A 19,810-nucleotide genomic window follows, 5' to 3' on the forward strand; every position below is an offset into this window, starting at 1 on the left:
CGTGTCTCGAAGCAGGACAAGGGCAAGTGACAACGTTTCTTTCCAGCAGTGTCTCGACAAGCAGTGTGAAAACCTGTATTTTCAAAATATATTTTAGAAGAAATATTAATTATTTACAAGGTTAATTTTGATTTTCAATTATATATTTTATTCCAACTCATGTTTTATTTTGTTTCAACTTAATATCTATTATGTACTTTAGATATATGTATATATATCCTATACATTTTACACGTATGGTTTCCTTTGCATCCTTATTCCTATCTTTCATTAGGTTGTGCTAGAAGTGCCTAATAAGCACTCTAGTTGGTGACTGTCGGGAGCCACTACAAAAAAAATAGTCATTACCGACGAAGATTTTCTGAGGGCCTTAAAAAACCGTTGTAAAAAGCACATTTTGCGACCATAAAATATGGGTCGTTAGTAACATGGTATGAAATAAATTTTTATTACCAAAAATATAATGTCATTGGAAAAAGTCACAAGTTTCGTTGGAAATGCACTTCTGTTTGGCGGGAAGAATTGGCGCCAGTTGTATTAATGACGAGTAAAGTTCTTATCGGAAATAGAATGGTTATTTCCCGCAGACCAGTCACCTTTTAGGCTATTTTCCGCCTATCTCCGGCAATCATTGGGCTTCCAAATAGATATAATCTTGTTCTACACTTTCTTATCTTCATTTTGATATGTTATGGGTCGAATTTGGTTAAGAATCGATTGAGTTACGAAGCTTTGAAAATTGCCCAAAGAGTTTTTAACGGAATGACCAAAATCATGGATGGTGGACAATCTCAGGAATAATTTCTATTGATTTTCAATCTTAGGGATCATTTCTATTGATCATGCAAATCTCAAGAACCATTTTGTATAATAACCCTTCTTTTTATTTCCACGCTTTCCATAATTACTTTCAAGTCTTTGAAACAATTTATATAAAACAAGTTCATCATTAAGATAGTATTACATATGTATTGACATGTAATAGAAAAACTTAGTGATAATAAATTATTAAAATGAGATATTATGTGACAGTAAATTCATTTGATATATATGTTAGGAAACGAGTTATGGGAAGGGTTCCATTTCCTTCGAAGTAACTTAAAATATCTTTATTTCCTACAATTATTGGATGAGTACCCTATTGAAAATACTACGGTTATTGGAATGTAAAATAAGAATATTGTTGCTCCCAATTAAGTAGTACTAGACATAAGTGGGGGCTCTACTTAAAAGGCAATTTGTAATATTAGGAATCATCCAACGTCTTATGAGCACGTGCAAAAGATTGATAATTTCTTTTATGTGTGAGATATTTCTTCACATTATTACAGTATTAAGTAGATCACAGGGGCAATACAAAACATTTTACTTTGAATAATATTTAAATTACCTATCAACAAGAGTTGAAAAAAAAAAAAAAAAAACAGGAAATACATAAGGGTTCATACATCCATCAAACCTTCACAATATATTACTTCAATCTTGCTGCTGCAAATCATCAAATCACATTATTTCTACAGCTTAATAATTAATAAATGGCCATGCACATCATGATATCATACCAAAGTACTTCAAAGTTCAAAGGCATTGGTAAAGCTGAAGAGGAAGGCGTGGAGCAAGCAAAACCTCCAGTGGATTTGCTTTAGGCAACGCAAGCCCCAATCCTTCCTTCATATCCACCGCCCCATCACCGACTCTACTCATATCAAATCCCTGAATCAAACGAGCCAGAACCAATTGCACCACATGCAGCCCTAGTGTCATACCAGGGCAAGACCTTCTACCTGCACTAAATGGAATATACTCGAAATTACTTTGACCTTTGAAATCCACGTCAGCATGAGTGGTCATGAACCTCTCAGGTTGAAACTCACAAGGGTTGGTCCACATGCGTGGGTCCCGCTGCAACTTCCAAATGTTTACTAGTAAACGAGTGCCTTTGGGGATGAAGTAACCACCGAGATGACAGTCCTCCATGGCCTCACGGAGGCCTGTGATTGGGCCAGGTGGGTATAGGCGTAGGGTTTCCTTAAGAATGGCTTGGAAGTATTTGAGGTTTGTGAGGTCTGATTCTTGAACCCATCGGTCTCTTCCTACGTGGATGTCCAACTCTTCCTGGGCAGATTTGAGGACTTTTTGGTTGTTGAGGAGTAAGGAGATTGCCCATGTTAGTGTCACAGATGTGCTTTCTGTGCCAGTTATCATTAGCACTTGCGAAAGGAAGGAAAATAGAAAACAAATTAATCCAAGTTTTCCAATCCTAACTTATACGATATAACTGATGCTTATTTATTTGTAACAAAAAAAATTGACATGTTATGTGTTATGTCAATTGGTAAAACAAATTAAATAAGAGTTCGTTTATGTAGTATTATACTTGGCACATGTCACTTAGTATTAAATTGTTTATGATCACTGTCAAGTGTAACCTCAGAGTGCATACTAATTAATTATAATTCTACAAGTTCAAACAACCTTAGTAATAACAAAGTTTACAGTGTCTTTGGTGCACCATTTTGTATTTACAGTTAGGTATTTAAATATGAACATGTGTTATATTCTAGTGGACTCATAACACCAAGTAAACCATATGGTTTGTACCATATACATAATTATATATTACACCAAACAAACTTACCAGTGCTGTTGCTTTGATGACAGTATCACGGTTATGGCCATAAATTTCATCCTCCTCAAAGTTGGATATCATAACATCCATCAAGTCACTCTCAACCATATTATCCTTGCTTTCCAATCTCCTTTGTCGATGTTCTTCGAGCCATTTCCCAAGTACGTAGTCCAGTTCCTTAAAACATTTCTTCATGGAACTCACGTGACCAAACAAACCGTCCAGCCACTCAAAACATGGCATAGCATCTGACCAGACAAAAACACCAAAGAGATACAAAGTCTCTTTTATCGCCTTCTCAAAACGCCAAACGTCCCTGTGTTTCTCATTATACTGGTCAGCCGTCAATCTCTTCCCAGCGATCAGCTTCACGTTTATGTTAAATGTCAAGTGCTCTAATAACTCACTCATATGCACTGATGACGACGATGACGGGGAACTTGGATCCACATTATCTTTTTTGCAAACTAGTGAGTGCAAAGTTTTGATGAAGGAGTCAACTTCTGAGGCCCTGACGTGGCTCGAGGTTTTCACTCTTCGGCTCGAGAGAAGCTCCATGGTGGCCATTTTGCGGACGTTGCGCCAGTAGTCTCCGTACGGAGCAAGGGAAAAGATGGCGTTGTCATAGCCCAAGTACCTGCCGCCGGCTGTATTCGCCCGGGTGGCGGAAACTCTGTCATTTTTGGTGAACAATTCCTGGACGTGTTCCCAAGCGCTGAGAACAAGCAGTTCGTGCTGGCCAAGCTTGAGGGAGTAGATGGGTCCGAGTTGATCAGCCATGGCTCCGAGGATAAGTGCAACTGGGTTTTTGTCACGTAGTAGAGGGAGGTGACCTACAAAGGGCCATGCTCCGGAGGGTTGAGGGACTTTAGGCATCATGGTCTTTTTGTTGGTTCTGTTCTTCTTAGTGTTTGCTGTTGCTATGACTCTCAAGGCACCATAGAGAATTAGAGAAGCTAAAATTGCATGAAAGATTTGGAATGGAGAAATTGTTGAATCCATGGTGGTGACTGGTGAGAGAGAGTTAAGTGGTAGTAAGATTGTGTGGAGGATATATAGACTAGTAGATTTTGGGATGTGTTGTAGGAAAAGAGGCGTGCAGCACGTATTCCATGAAAGAATTGAGTTTCACTCAAATAGCATTTAAAATCCACGCACGTGACAAATATTCATTGTACTCTTGCTGAGCCCTTCAAACTAGGCGGGTATAGTTTATATGCGCATAACATATTCATTATACATGTGTTTTTAGTAAAAGACGAAAGAAAAACAGTACTGGGAGGACCCATTTTTTAGGGACTCTATTACGGTCCATACGTTTGAAGTGTCACACCATGTGGAAAGCACATGCATTTTTTGAAGTGTCACACTACATGTGGAAAAGAGGCAAGAGCCACAAACTTGATGGCCATGGCCCACAAGTAGTGGCCTTTTCTACTCAAAAACCACAATTTTTGGTTACTCTTTCTTTCGGTACCATGTTTTGCATTGCTGATGATAAGTTGATATTATACTATATATTTTATCTTAATTTTAGTTATGATTTAGTGGTTTTTTTTGTGAAAATTTTGATGCTTTGATTTATATTCTTAATGTAGAACATTCGACTTCCTCTGGAGCAAAATATGATGAAGCGGACGATTTTTAGAGTGATTCAAATTGGAGGACGTTCATGTGTCTCTCAACTTGTTCGTATCAAAGTTTCATAATTTTCTACCTAGCAGTTTATTTATGGCAATGAAATATTATTTGGGCTTTTTGGTGTCTAAGATGATGTCTTTTGGGTTCAAGGCCATCTGCAATTATGTTTGGGACATCTAAAGCTTTAATTCTAGGGAGTTTTAACAAAAAACTCCCGATACTATTCACTTTTAACGAAAAATCATATTTTTACCTTTTCCTGATACTATTCATTGCACCTATATTTGTCATTTTTCATTAAAACTAAAGTTTTTTTGGAGTTTTCATTAGTTTTCCTTTAATTCTAGTCATTTGGGCCTACTTTAGAGCCTTGAAAGTTCAAAAAGTGATTGATTTGTGGTTGGGCAGATTTCTCATATTTGATTAAGATTATGTTTCCTAGTTTCTTTTAAGTTATTATGTTTCCTAATTTTATTCTAAGACCTTTTCTAGGTAGGTTTTATTTTCTAGTAGTATAAATAAGGCTATTTAGCCATTAGAAAGTGAGGGGAAAAAAAGGCGAACACACTACTTTGGAGCTTTTAACAATTCAAGTTTATTTATATTTTGTTTATAATTGTTAGTAACTAATCTCTTTTGCAGGATGAGGCCACGAGTCTTACCAAGAATATGTAGTTTCTTTTCAATTTACTTATGATATTATACATGTAGATTTGAATTATTAATCATCGGTTTAAACTATCTAATTGTCTTGATGCTTAGCTACCATTAGGATCTTTAAAAAAGTAATTTGATGCAATTTTGATCGAAAGTCAGTTCCTGAAATTGACAAAGGCTTCTTGTGGTTAATATGTGGAAGTTCACTTAGGATGAATACCACGCCTTAAGGGTTGCATGTTTTTTCAAAAGGTTTCACAAAACTGAATGAGTCATGTATATTTAAATTTGATATGAATACCACATACAGATTGTATGTTTGATATATGCTCTATGTTGGGGGTCCAAGTAGGCATATATTAGGAAAACTTAACCTTCAAATATGCATACGTAATTCATAAGTAAGTGGAAGAACTACATAGGATTGTTAAGGTAACGACGGAACCCTCGTGCTTTCACAATTTAATTTTTAAAAACCATTTTCTTTTAGTTTATTTTATTTTGCCAATTTATTTAATTATTTCTCTTAAATTCGTTTTTATTATTTTAAATCACCAAATCAACCTTTTCTCAAACTTTGTTTTAAATAATTAATTAAGATTTAATTTTGACATAAATATTCATTCAATCCTTGTAAAAAACAACCTTGCTAGAGCTACTATACTACGATTACCTTGTCCTCTTGCAAGTATTTTAAGTGTTTTTGTACTTTTGCAGGTGGTAAATATCCCATCAAGAAATTGGCGTTATTGCCAGGGATTGTTTTAAATAATTTGTGTACATCAATTCTTAGTTAATTATTTTTGTAAATATTTTTTTATTTACTTGATTTTTTTTTTAGGTAACAATTTGTTGATTTTGAGAGCATTGCAGCAATGGATTGGTTTGGATTCTCACAAGGAGCACCTACAGTTTGTGCTCTTTGCAATTTGAATACCCATGATATTATGTATTGTCCTCAAAGCCAGTATTTTCTAGAGTTTGTGCAGCACCTTATAAATATGAGGAACAATTTCAGAGGCCTAGGTGCAACTCAAATTTTTCCAATCCATCTTGGCCAGAGCATAAAAATCCTATGTGGGAGTGTATTAAACAGCCTTTTGAACAGCCTCATGCACCAGCAAAAGCTGAATCCTTCAGTTGCATTTGCACTACTACAAAAGGACCTAATAGTGTCACTTCTTGCGTCGGTTTAATATTATATAATGGCGAAAAAGAGCTTTGCGACACTCACTGAAGATGACGTCGTATTTAGTGTCGCTTATAAGCGTCATAAAATTTCTATGTCGCTTTTAAACCGACATAAAAATTTAATGTCGCTTATAACCGACATATATTTTAATATTTTTAAGCAATGGCGTCGCTTTAAATAAAATAGTGTCGCTTTTAAGCGACATAAACTATGGGTGTCGCTTCTAGGCGACACTAATTCTTGTTTTTAATATTTTAAATCCTGCGTCGGTTTTGAGCGACATATATTTTGAAAACCAGTGTCGGTTGTAAGCGACACATTGTTACTCTTTATACCCTCTCCCCCGTGTTTTCTTTTTCTTCTCTTGCACTTTTCTTATTCGTTCTTCCAACCTTTACAAAGTCTCCCGTGTTCCTCTTTCAGCTTTCTCCTTTGGTTTGCACTTCATTTGTACCTATGTTCTCTCTTTCAGCTTTCTCCTTTGGTTTTCAAAATTCATTTGTTCCTCTTCACAACAGTAAGTTTTTCTTGCTTATAATATTTTTATTTTCTCCTCTTATGTTTAATTTTTAGTTACAATTTATTTTTGTAGGAAAGTTATTGGAGTTGGTTGAGTACATAAAGAATTGTTGACGTCGAAATTCTTCAACAAATCAGGTTTGTATCCCTAACTTCTTTAATTTTTAAATTGTATAATACACAAGTTTATTTATTTAAAAATTATAATTTAAGCACTTAGATAAAATTCTACTATTTTTGTTAAATTAATAAAAATTTAGTCGAATTAATTAATTTTGTCACTCTAATTGTTATTTTAATTTGTTGTTATTTTGATAATTTTTTGTTGTTATTTACTAGAATGAATTAGATGAACATAATTTGAATTGTTATGAGAAAATGGAATGAATAATATTTATAAGCATTTATGTTAAATTAACAATATTAAATATAACATAAACTTATAATATTGAGTAATATAAGAATATATTATGTTAATTTTTTTTTTTTGCACTCTAAGTGTTATTTTAATTTGGTGTTATTTTGATAATATTTTGTTGTTATTTACTAGAATGGATTAGATGAACATAATTTGAATTGTTATGAGAAAATGGAATGAATAATATTTATAAGCATTTATGTTAATTAACAATATTAAATATAACATAAACTTATAATATTGAGTACTATAAGAATACAATATGTTAATTTTTTTTTTTTTTTGCACTCTAATTGTTATTTTAATTTGTTGTTATTTGATAATTTTTGTTGTTATTTACTAGAATGGATTAGATGAACATAATTTGAATTGGTATGAGAAGATGGAATGAATAATATTTATAAGCATTTATGTTAAATTAACAATATTAAATATAACATAAACTTATAATATTGAGTAATATAAGAATATATTATGTTAATTTTTTTTTTTTTTTTGCACTCTAATTGTTATTTTAATTTGTTGTTATTTGATAATTTTTGTTGTTATTTACTAGAATGGATTAGATGAACATAATTTGAATTGTTATGAGAAGATGGAATGAATAATATTTATATGCATTTATGTTAAATTAACAATATTAAATATAACATAAACTTATAATATTGAGTAATATTATAATATATTATGTTAATTTTTTTTTTTTTTGCACTCTAATAAGAATATAAGCTAAACTTATAATATTTAGGAATATAAGAATATAAGAATATAACCTTTCATAAGAATATAACCTAAACTTATAATATAAGAATATCCTTTCATATAAGAATATAACCTTTCATATAAGAATATAACCTAAACTTATAATATTTAGGAATATAAGAATATATTAATTAATTTTTTTTGCACTCTAATTGTTATTTGAATTTGTTGTTATTTTGATAAGTTTGATAACTTTTGGTTGTTATTTATTAGAATGGATTAGATGAGCATAATTTTGACAACTTTTTGTTGTTATTTTAATTTGTTTTTACTATAATAGGTGTTGAAAATTAAAAGATTGCAATCGTGATAGAGTTCGAGGGGTGAAAGATAGAAATTGAAAATTTTGATAGTTATGCCTACATGATAGGGATTGAAAGATTGTAGGCATCTTAGTGTCAACGTAATATTTTACCTTCGTAAAGTGGTAAAATATGGACAAGAGTTGGTTGACAATACCCCGAAATTTTGAAGCGTATACAACTAGAATTAATTTGTTTTTGGATCAAGCAGTTGCAAATGGTGTTGGTCCTGATAAGTTTAGATGTCCTTGCAAAAGATGTTGTAATTGATATTCTTTTGTTAGGAACACCATTGTTGAACATCTCATATTGTATGATATGGATAAAGATTATAAAAACGCTTGTTGGCGACATCATGGCGAGCAAAACATTGGAGAGCAAAATGTGGGAATTGGAGAAGAAGAAACAGGAGATGAGGTGATTGGCATGCATGATTTTCTTAATGATGTATTTGTCCAACCATTAACAGAAGAAGGTGTTGGGCCATCTACTGAACCCCCTATTGGGGAAGGGCGTCCAGAAGAGGTGCAGACTTTTTTTAAGTTGCTTGAAGAGGCAGATCAAGATTTGTGGCCAGGTTGTAAGGAGTTTAAGAAATTGGAAGCAGTTGTAAGATTGTATCAGATCAAGTGTTTAGCGGGAATGCCTGACGAGATCTTCACCACTTTACTGGAGTTAATTAAAAGAATGTTGCCTGAAGGGGATTGTTTGCCTGAATCCTGTTATAAAGCAAAAAAACTTATAAATGACTTGGGGCTGTCGTATGTGAAAATTGATGCATGTCCCAATGATTGCATGATCTATTGGAAAGATACTTCAGATTTGACCGTGTGCTCAGTTTGTGGTAAATCAAGATATAAAATTACCAATGCAGAGGATAGCTCGAGGAAAAAGGTCGCAGCTAAGGTTATGTGGTATTTTCCTTTAAAACCACGATTGCAACGCTTTTTTATGTCGAAGCATATGGCTGAACATATGAGATGGCATGCAACTGAATGTCCTAAGGATGAGTTTATGAGACATCCTTCAGATTCTCCCGCATGGAAGCATTTGGATAATTTATATCCGGATTTTGCGTCAGAAATTCGAAATGTCCGATTAGGGTTAGCCAGTGATGGATTTAATCCTTTTGGGAAAATGAGGAATGATCATAGCACATGGCCTGTGGTGCTTTCTGTTTATAATTTGCCACCTTGGATGTGCATGAAGCAACCAAATTTGTTATTGTCTTTGTTAATACCAGGACCGCGCAGTCCTGGTAAAGAGATTGATGTATACATGCGTCCATTGATTGACGAGCTGAATGAGTTGTGGGAGGTGGGCATTCCCACTTATGATGCGTTTTCCAACCAAAGTTTTACGATGAAGGCTGCCGTGTTATGGACCATAAGTGATTTTCCGGCTTATGGAATGTTGTCAGGATGGAGTACACATGGTTATAAAGCTTGTCCACATTGCATGCATGATAAAGAATCTATTTACTTGCCAGCGAGTCGCAAGATTTGTTATATGGGGCATCGACGATTTCTTGAAGATAATCATAGGTTTCGAAGGCAAACCATCACTTTTAATGGTCGTCGAGAGCATCGTACTGCACCAAGGCAGTGGACTGGTTTACAATGTCTCGAAGAACTTTCTACATTGAGATTTACTTTTGGAAAACCAAACAAGGATGCTTCAGTTGGGCAACGCAGAAGAAGAGCTTCGAGCAGTACAAGTAGTAACAGTCAGTGGAAGAAGAAATCGATTTTTTATGAACTACCTTATTGGAGGCATCTCTTGATTAGACACAATCTTGATGTTATGCATATCGAGAAGAATATATGTGATAGTGTGGTGGGAACATTGCTAGATATAGAAAAGTCTAAAGATGGATTGGCGGCACGTGCAGATCTTGAATTCTTGAACATAAGACATAGTCAACACCCACGTAGAGAAGGAAATAGAACATTTCGACCTCCAGCATTGTTCACATTGAAAAGAGAAGAAAAAACTGCGTTTTGTAAAGTATTGTCTACTATTCGGGTCCCAGATGGATATTCATCAAATCTGTCACGATGTGTGCACGTGAATGAACGAAAAATACATGGGTTGAAAAGTCATGATTGCCATGTTTTAATGCAGCAGTTACTCCCGCTTGCAATACGCCCGATTTTGCCTAAAGCTGTTACTATGGTTTTATTAGAGTTGAGTGCAATTTTCAGACAGTTATGTAGTAAGAAGGAGTCTGAGGAAGGATTTAAGCAACTGAATTCAAGAATTGCCTTGACATTATGTCAACTTGAGAAAATATTCCCTCCTGCATTTTTTGATATAATGGTGCACCTCCCAGTTCACTTGGCAGATGAAGCAGCGCTTGCAGGCCCTGTTCAATATAGATGGATGTATCCAATTGAACGGTAATGAATAAATTTTTATAATTTTTTTACAATTGTAGTCATAACTTTAATTAATAATTATAATAATTTGTATTTTGTTTTATAATTGTAGGTATTTGCAAACACTGAAGCGCTATGTTCGTAATAAGGGTCGTCCTGAAGGTTCTATTGCTGAAGCATATTTGGTGGATGAGTGCTTGTCATTTTGTTCCATGTATCTTAGAGACGTTGGTCTCGTCGTACCCGTAGAGGCCGAAATGAAGATGGGATTGGACGTGGAGTATCTGGTGGGTTATCAATTTTTGACTCGAAAGGATGTTATATGGGTTCAGGAGAAAATGTGGAGCTCAATCTAAATGTTCTTGATCAGTGCCATAGATACATTCTAAATAATTGTGATGAAGTTAGCCCATTTAGAAGGTAAGAATGTTTAATCATACGTCGAAATGTTTTATTGGTTTTCTTAACTTTGAAAAAATAATTATCTAAATTGGACATAATTGTGTAGGCAACATGAAGAATTCTTGAAAACTAAATATCGTCGAGAAAGGTTAACTATGCGACAAATTAAAGAGCTAAGCAAGAAAGAATTTCCAGAATGGTTCAAGCAACATGTGAGTTGATATAATAATCATATTATTTATTTATTGTTTTGCATTTTATTTATAACATGTTTATAGTTATTCTGTCAATATTTATCTTCATACTTATTACAGATGAATTCAAGATATGATGCTAATGACACATTGATATCTCAAGACTTGCATTGGCTAGCTAATTATCCTAGTAGGGTTGTGAGCAGATACAAAAGTCACATTGTTCATGGATTTAGATTTCGTATAAAATCTGTGGATGATAAGCATAAGAATCAAAACTGTGGTGTCTTTGTACCTGCAAATGTTCCTGGAGCAATTGGGCAAGTAAATTGTTATGGCAGAGTTGTAGATATGTTCGAGGTCAAATATTGTGGTCCTACTGAAGCAGGAGATAGGGGTCGAGCTGTGATGTTATTTAAGTGTGAATGGGTTAATAGTGAAAGTCCACGAGGAATGAAGACTGATCAATATGGATTTACTATGGTGAATTTCAATCAATTGGGATTTAAAGAGGATCCTTTCATACTAGCATCACAAGCATTACAGGCATTTTACGTGGAGGACACGATTGAAAAAGATTGGCACGTAGTTGTTCGAACTCAGCCAAGAGATTTATTTGACGTATTAGAGGATAGTGATGCTATTGATGATTATGACACGCCGAACTTGGATGATCGAATTCTTGATAATGAAAATTTTCATACAAGGGTTGGCGTGGAAGAGACTCCCTTTCTTGAATCATTAGCGTTGCCTACCGGGTTCGTTAATCATGCCAATACCGATGAAGAGCTAACAGATGATGACAGGGAATAAATATATTAATTATTTTTTGTTAATTATTTTTTGTATTAATTAGACTTTGTTTTATTTTGTATGCTATGATATCGTATCATAAAATTATATTTCTGTTTTTTTTTTTTTTCCTTGACATTCTGTCGCTTTTAACCGACGGCATTTTTCAGGTATGTCAGAATTGGCGTCGGTTTTAACCGACGCAACCCCAGCCTATTTCGACGCAATGTTAAGCTTAGGACATGTGTGTCAGACTTGGCGTCGGTTTTAACCGACGCAACCCTAGCCTATTTCGACGCAATATGAGACTATTTCGACGCAAGATACTTGTTGTCAATCATATGCATTACCCCTAATAATAATAATTATATATAATTATTTTTTATTATTTGCAGTTTTATAGCCTAAATATTAATAATTATATATTAATTTAATTGTTTTACACCCCTAAAAACAATAATAATTATATATTAATTTAACTGTTTTACACCCCTATACGAATGCAATGAATGTTTTACACCCTAATAATAATAATTATATATAATTATTTTTTATTATTTGTAGTTTTATACCCCTAATAATAATAATTATATATTAATTTAACTGTTTTACACCCCTAAAAACTAAAATAATTATATATTAATTTAACTGTTTTACACCCCTAAAAACTAAAATAATTATATATTAATTTAACTGTTTTACACCCCTATACGAATGCAATGAATGTTTTACACCCTAATAACAAGTGGATACCACAAAATCTTATGTTATACTTAATGAAAGTATAAATAAACTCTAAGTGTTAGCCAATCTATCGTTTTACGAATTCTCCAAAACTAATTTCAACGATCCAAACCGTCAAAATTGTTTGTATATGCTTGGAGATCACATCAGCAAAAAATCACAAAAAAAAAACATTCAGAGATCAAGTAACGGGACAAAGCTTTTCGACGGTTATAAACGAAAAATCACGATTTAACGGTTATTTTAACTCCGATTTAGATGATTTTTTATAACTACACTCCTTGACCCTATATGAATACAATGAATGAATTCGATCTTCAATTTAAAATATTTACACAAGTGGATACCACAAAATCTTATGTTATACTTAATGAAAGTATAAATAAACTCTAAGTGTTAGCCAATCTATCGTTTTACGAATTCTCCAAAACTAATTTCAACGATCCAAACCGTCAAAATTGTTTGTATATGCTTGGAGATCACATCAGCAAAAAATCACAAAAAAAAAACATTCAGAGATCAAGTAACGGGACAAAGCTTTTCGACGGTTATAAACGAAAAATCACGATTTAACGGTTATTTTAACTCCGATTTAGATGATTTTTTTATAACTACACTCCTTGACCCTATATGAATACAATGAATGAATTCGATCTTCAATTTAAAATATTTACACAAGTGGATACCACAAAATCTTATGTTATACTTAATGAAAGTATAAATAAACTCTAAGTGTTAGTCAATCTATCGTTTTACGAATTCTCCAAAACTAATTTCAACGATCCAAACCGTCAAAATTGTTTGTATATGCTTGGAGATCACATCAGCAAAAAATCACAAAAAAAAAACATTCAGAGATCAAGTAACGGGACAAAGCTTTTCGACGGTTATAAACGAAAAATCACGATTTAACGGTTATTTTAACTCCGATTTAGATGATTTTTTATAACTACACTCCTTGACCCTATATGAATACAATGAATGAATTCGATCTTCAATTTAAAATATTTACACAAGTGGATACCACAAAATCTTATGTTATACTTAATGAAAGTATAAATAAACTCTAAGTGTTAGTCAATCTATCGTTTTACGAATTCTCCAAAACTAATTTCAACGATCCAAACCGTCAAAATTGTTTGTATATGCTTGGAGATCACATCAGCAAAAAATCACAAAAAAAAAACATTCAGAGATCAAGTAACGGGACAAAGCTTTTCGACGGTTATAAACGAAAAATCACGATTTAACGGTTATTTTAACTCCGATTTAGATGATTTTTTATAACTACACTCCTTGACCCTATATGAATACAATGAATGAATTCGATCTTCAATTTAAAATATTTACACAAGTGGATACCACAAAATCTTATGTTATACTTAATGAAAGTATAAATAAACTCTAAGTGTTAGTCAATCTATCGTTTTACGAATTCTCCAAAACTAATTTCAACGATCCAAACCGTCAAAATTGTTTGTATATGCTTGGAGATCACATCAGCAAAAAATCACAAAAAAAAAACATTCAGAGATCAAGTAACGGGACAAAGCTTTTCGACGGTTATAAACGAAAAATCACGATTTAACGGTTATTTTAACTCCGATTTAGATGATTTTTTATAACTACACTCCTTGACCCTATATGAATACAATGAATGAATTCGATCTTCAATTTAAAATATTTACACAAGTGGATACCACAAAATCTTATGTTATACTTAATGAAAGTATAAATAAACTCTAAGTGTTAGTCAATCTATCGTTTTACGAATTCTCCAAAACTAATTTCAACGATCCAAACCGTCAAAATTGTTTGTATATGCTTGGAGATCACATCAGCAAAAAATCACAAAAAAAAAACATTCAGAGATCAAGTAACGGGACAAAGCTTTTCGACGGTTATAAATGAAAAATCACGATTTAACGGTTATTTTAACTCCGATTTAGATGATTTTTTATAACTACACTCCTTGACCCTATATGAATACAATGAATGAATTCGATCTTCAATTTAAAATATTTACACAAGTGGATACCACAAAATCTTATGTTATACTTAATGAAAGTATAAATAAACTCTAAGTGTTAGTCAATCTATCGTTTTACGAATTCTCCAAAACTAATTTCAACGATCCAAACCGTCAAAATTGTTTGTATATGCTTGGAGATCACATCAGCAAAAAATCACAAAAAAAAAACATTCAGAGATCAAGTAACGGGACAAAGCTTTTCGACGGTTATAAACGAAAAATCACGATTTAACGGTTATTTTAACTCCGATTTAGATGATTTTTTATAACTACACTCCTTGACCCTATATGAATACAATGAATGAATTCGATCTTCAATTTAAAATATTTACACAAGTGGATACCACAAAATCTTATGTTATACTTAATGAAAGTATAAATAAACTCTAAGTGTTAGTCAATCTATCGTTTTACGAATTCTCCAAAACTAATTTCAACGATCCAAACCGTCAAAATTGTTTGTATATGCTTGGAGATCACATCAGCAAAAAATCACAAAAAAAAAACATTCAGAGATCAAGTAACGGGACAAAGCTTTTCGACGGTTATAAACGAAAAATCACGATTTAACGGTTATTTTAACTCCGATTTAGATGATTTTTTATAACTACACTCCTTGACCCTATATGAATACAATGAATGAATTCGATCTTCAATTTAAAATACAAAGAGTGACTCAACTCTTCTAAGCTTTCTAGGGTAATTAACTTTCCGATGTGGAGCAACTCTACATATCACCACACTTCCAACTTTGATTTGGGTTCAATGGTGTTTAATCCATTCTAGTAAATAACAACCAAATGTTATCAAATGTATCAAAATAACAACAAATTAAAATAACAATTAGAGCGCAAAAAAAATTAATTTAACATAATATATTCTTATATTCCTAAATATTATAAGTTTAGGTTATATTTAATATTGTTAATTTAACATAAATGCTTATAAATATTATTCATTCCATTTTCTCATAACAACTCAAATTATGTTCATCTAATCCATTCTAGTAAATAACAACAAAAAATTATCAAAATAACAACAAATTAAAATAACAATTACAGTGCAAAAAAAATTGATTCAACTTAATAAATTTATTTATTAAAATATTATATGACATAACATAACTAATTATTTTTAAATTTTGGGTAAAACTTTTTTATGTTTTTATGTTTTTGTTTTTGTTCCTTTTTTTTTGGGAAGTACAAATTTTATTTTTATGTTGGGCGGGAGGTTTCCCGGTATTTTTTGCTGGGAATGGGTTGAATTGATTGGCATGTCAACTTGGACTGGTTTTAATCGAGGCAAAATTATACATTTTCGAGACTAATTGAATGTCAGACGATTCTTATTTCGAAGCAAATGTTTTCATATTTCGACACAAACTTGCTCTTATTAAAAACCTGTCAGGCTAACGTCGGTTAAAACCGACGCAATGTGACCTTATTTCGACGCAATGGCATTTATGACTGAAACATGTCAGACTTTCAGTCAAAACTATGTCAGGCTATAATATAGGTCGAATCAGATATAGTGGCGGTTTTAAGCGACACAAACCTGTGCTTATTTCGACGCTATGCAAACTAACGTCGGTTTTAAACGACGCACTAGGCCCTTATTTCGACGCTATGCAAGATAACGTCGGTTTAAAGCGACGCAATAGGCTTGCACTGACAAGTATAGCAGGCTTTATGTCAGGTTACGTGTGGGGAGGTTTAGTCAGTGATTGTGTCGGTTTTAAGCGACGTAATGTATTCATATTTCGACGCTAAGTTGTTATCCATATTTAATTTCTTTGTCTCCCTTCACTTCCGTGTTCCACTTCTGTCTCTCGTCTCTATCACCCATTTCTGGCTTCCTCTTTCCCCCATTTCTGGCTTCCTCTTTCCCCCACTTCCTTCTCCTTCCATTAAGTTTTGCAATGGATAATTCCCGTGAAGATCAACGTTCTGAGGAACTTCATTTGGAAGAGGACGAGGGTGATGCTGGTTCTTTTTTGAATTGTTATGAGTGTCAGTTTTTTTTTTTTTTTTTTTTGTGTGTTTGAACGATTATTATTGCTAATCTGAAAATATACATTTGTTTCCTAGTTTTTAATTGTGTGTTTGTATTAACAAGGTACATCTCAACGGAGGCGTGGACCCTCAATTCCTAAATGGACGAAACAGCTTTGTTCGTTTGATTCGTCCGGAAAATGCATTAGTCATAACGCTAGTGCTTTTTCAAAACATGTAGCAGCGGAGGTTAGGGACTATAGAAATCTTCCGTTGGAGAAAGATTGGCGTAAGGTTACGGAAGAAGATAAGGAAGCTTTCTGGAATAGAATAAAGGTATATATAGATGTTTTTATTTTTAGTTGAAAATAGAAGAATAGGTCAATGATTGTAATAATATTTGACTAGCGTGATTTTTTTTGTTTTTTGTTTTTATGTATGTAGGGAAGTATCTTTTTTGAAGATGCAGATATAGTAAAAATGCCTTTGATCCGTCATATGACGCTTAAGATTGCGGAGCATGCGCACAAAGAGTTTAGAAATAAGTTAAAAAAAAGTATTATACTAAAAGAGCAGAACAGGTTCGCAGCGAGCCTCCTCCTGATGTGATTCCTACCCAGTGGAATGATTTGTTGGCATATTGGAATAGAGACAAAACAAAGGTAAACCCTACACGATTTATTTCGTTATAACTTTAAAGTTGCCTAATATAATCTTTTCTTTTTTCGTTCGTTTTTTTTCAGGAGGTTGCTGAAAAAAATAAGATTAATCGGGGATTGAAATCAATGAACCATACTACTGGTACAAAATCCTTTGCAAGAGTGCGGGAAGAATATGTATGGATTGTACATTTTCAAGAGATGATTAATTTTAAATAATTATATTTATTTTTAGTATGAGGTTTGCTTAATTTGTTTGTATGAAATTTTATTTTTGATAAAGCGGAAGAAGCATGGGAAAGATGCAGATCCTGTAACCTTTTTTCGTGAATGTCATACACGAAAAGATAAAACATGGATTGATGAAACATCGGAGCGTACAGGGGTAATTGATTTTTTCGTGTTAGTATTTGATTTTATTAGTATTTATTATCTATAGCTTATTTTTCTGTTTTACGATTGAATTTTTGTTTTTAAAAATTGTAATGCAAGTCAACAATGGAGAGCAACCTGCAAACATTGATTGAGTCGGGCCAATACGATAATGAAGATCTTAGGACCCAAGTTTATGTTGATACTATGGGTCCTGAGAGGTATAATAGAGTCAGAGGATACGGTCATGGTGTGACTCCTGATATGGTGTCTTATGCATCTTTTGCATCTTCTACATCAATTTCCTCTAGGAGATCATCTAAGAGTTCAATGGCGTTGCTAATGACTCAAAATAATGAGTTGAAAATGAGAGACGAAAATAATAATAAACGGATTTCGAACCTAGAGAACAAGCAAAATCAGTTGTTTGCATGGTTTTTTCAAAGATTTCAGCCACAACCACCATATAGCCCGGGAACCCAACAATCAGGCCACAGTCAACCTCCTCAACAGTCGGGCCAAAGTCAGCCTTCCCCTCCATATCCGTATGCTGGCAATAATCAGCAACCTCTATATCCTGTGTATCCGATGCCTGCGCAGCCCATGCCATACATGCAGCAGCCGCCCATGCCATACATGCAGCAGCCGCCCATGCCATATATGCAGCAGCCACCTTATCAAGTGCCAATATATCGACCTGAGATGGCTGCTCCTAGTGGATCTTTTCCTGAAGTTCCAGTTGGGGGGTTTTCTGGAATGCTTGCAGGTGTTGGATTTGATGTGGACTTGTCGAGGATTTTTGGATCAGATGGAGGATCTCAAGAAGGAGGATCTCAAGGAGGAGGATCTCAAGGAGAAGATTCTCAAGCAGAAGGATCTGGACGACGTTCAGGCGCAGATTCGGTTGGGTAGTTTAATTGGTTCTTTTTCTTGTCGGTTAAATACGACAGTATAATTGGTCTATCTTTTTGTTTTTTTATGTTATGTTTGTAATGTCGGATTTAATGTTTGTTACGACGGACGACTTTTTGGATTTTATGTGAAATGTTAAATGTACAGTTTGGCACTATTGTTTTTGTTATTTATTTTCATTAATGTTTATTTTGATCTTAAAATTTATAATTTTTTTTGGTTGGAATTAATTGAAATTGCATGCAGTTGTTCATCTACTTTTATTATTATTAACAAATATAGTGTCGGTTAAGACCGTTACTAGTTTTTATATTTTATTTATTTAATTGTTATCTAACGTCGGTTGAAGGAATATTTTATTTATTTCATTTTAATATAATGTCGCTTTAAAGCGACAGTATACTGCATACTTTATTATTAAATAGCTGATGCACGTGTAAGTATGCGTCGCTTTAAACCGACGTTAAGGTTAGTGTCGCTTTAAAGCGACACTGTGTAGTGGCGGATTAAGCTCAAAAAGCGACGCTGAAGCCCTTTTGCGACCCTAGCAATAGTGTCGCTATTGAAAAGCGACATTACATTATGTAATGTCGGATTTGTGCCAAATTTTCGACAGAAAGTTGATTTCTCGTCGGTTTGTCCTCCGCCGGTGATAGCATATATTGTAGTAGTGGTGGTGCAATTGGTTCTGGCTCGTTTGACGTAATCCAAGCATATTTTATTCATCTAAAATTAAAATTTAAAATAGAAGTGGGTTCCGTTCGATTCAAAATCACATCTGGGGTAGTATGGTTGGGAGGTAGTCGTTTAGGCGTGGGTTGGGATGGTTAGGTGTAGGGGTGGGGCAACATCATTGACAACATCATTGGACTTATCACCAAGTTTTCTAGTAATGGTATTGAGCTATTAACCATGCATGACTTTAATGGCGTGAACGTTGATCTCCATCATGTTTTTTCATTTTGTATTTTTATTTTATTTTATTTTTATTATTTTATTTTATCTTTTTATAGCATTTTGATGAAAGAACTTGAAAATCTGGAAGGAGCGTCTACCGTTAAGTTTTATAAACAGTGTAGTATCGTTAAGTTTTATAAACAATGTAGCGCCATTAAGTTTTATAAACAGTGTAGTATATTTCATAAATAGTATAGTAAGTTTCATAAACACTGTAGTAATATTAAATTTCATAAACAGTGTAGTAAGTTTCATAA

General features: G+C 33.4%; 2 protein-coding genes and 1 long non-coding RNA gene across 3 annotated transcripts; 2 read left to right on the plus strand and 1 right to left on the minus strand.

The window, feature by feature from the left end:
* Nucleotides 1-1,401: 1,401 nt before the first annotated feature.
* On the minus strand, nucleotides 1,402-3,738 carry LOC125468129 (dimethylnonatriene synthase-like). Its single transcript, XM_048574036.1, has 2 exons — nucleotides 2,639-3,738; nucleotides 1,402-2,211 (listed from the first exon to the last, which is right to left on the minus strand). The coding sequence occupies exons 1-2, from the start codon at nucleotides 3,629-3,631 to the stop codon at nucleotides 1,579-1,581; spliced, it is 1,626 nt and encodes a 541-aa protein (XP_048429993.1). The 5' UTR covers nucleotides 3,632-3,738; the 3' UTR covers nucleotides 1,402-1,578.
* A 2,551-nt stretch (nucleotides 3,739-6,289) lies between these two features.
* Nucleotides 6,290-8,293, plus strand: LOC125472489. Its single transcript, XR_007254455.1, has 3 exons — nucleotides 6,290-6,636; nucleotides 6,712-6,776; nucleotides 8,099-8,293. It is a non-coding gene; the product is annotated as an uncharacterized LOC125472489 (long non-coding RNA).
* A 145-nt stretch (nucleotides 8,294-8,438) lies between these two features.
* Nucleotides 8,439-11,907, plus strand: LOC103940453. Its single transcript, XM_048574174.1, has 5 exons — nucleotides 8,439-10,519; nucleotides 10,611-10,635; nucleotides 10,722-10,918; nucleotides 11,007-11,112; nucleotides 11,215-11,907. Exons 1-5 carry the CDS (start codon nucleotides 8,439-8,441, stop codon nucleotides 11,905-11,907), a joined length of 3,102 nt encoding a protein of 1,033 aa, XP_048430131.1.
* The last annotated feature ends 7,903 nt before the right edge of the window (nucleotides 11,908-19,810 follow it).

The sequence above is a fragment of a genome, unplaced genomic scaffold, assembly GCF_019419815.1.
Source record: "Pyrus x bretschneideri cultivar Hongxiangsu unplaced genomic scaffold, Pyrus_bretschneideri_v1 Contig7, whole genome shotgun sequence".
NCBI lineage: Eukaryota > Viridiplantae > Streptophyta > Magnoliopsida > Rosales > Rosaceae > Pyrus > Pyrus x bretschneideri.

Bases quoted from the DNA above. Each gene is read 5' to 3' on its own strand.
- LOC125468129 (XM_048574036.1), bottom strand. From the start codon at position 3,631: ATGGATTCAACAATTTCTCCATTCCAAATCTTTCATGCAATTTTAGCT. The intron at 2,212-2,638 runs GTAAGTTTGTTT...TTCCTTTCGCAA, and splicing joins TCATCAAAGCAACAGCACTG to GTGCTAATGATAACTGGCAC.
- LOC103940453 (XM_048574174.1), top strand. From the start codon at position 8,439: ATGGATAAAGATTATAAAAACGCTTGTTGGCGACATCATGGCGAGCAA. The intron at 10,520-10,610 runs GTAATGAATAAA...TTATAATTGTAG, and splicing joins TGGATGTATCCAATTGAACG to GTATTTGCAAACACTGAAGC. The intron at 10,636-10,721 runs GTTCGTAATAAG...CATGTATCTTAG, and splicing joins TGCAAACACTGAAGCGCTAT to AGACGTTGGTCTCGTCGTAC.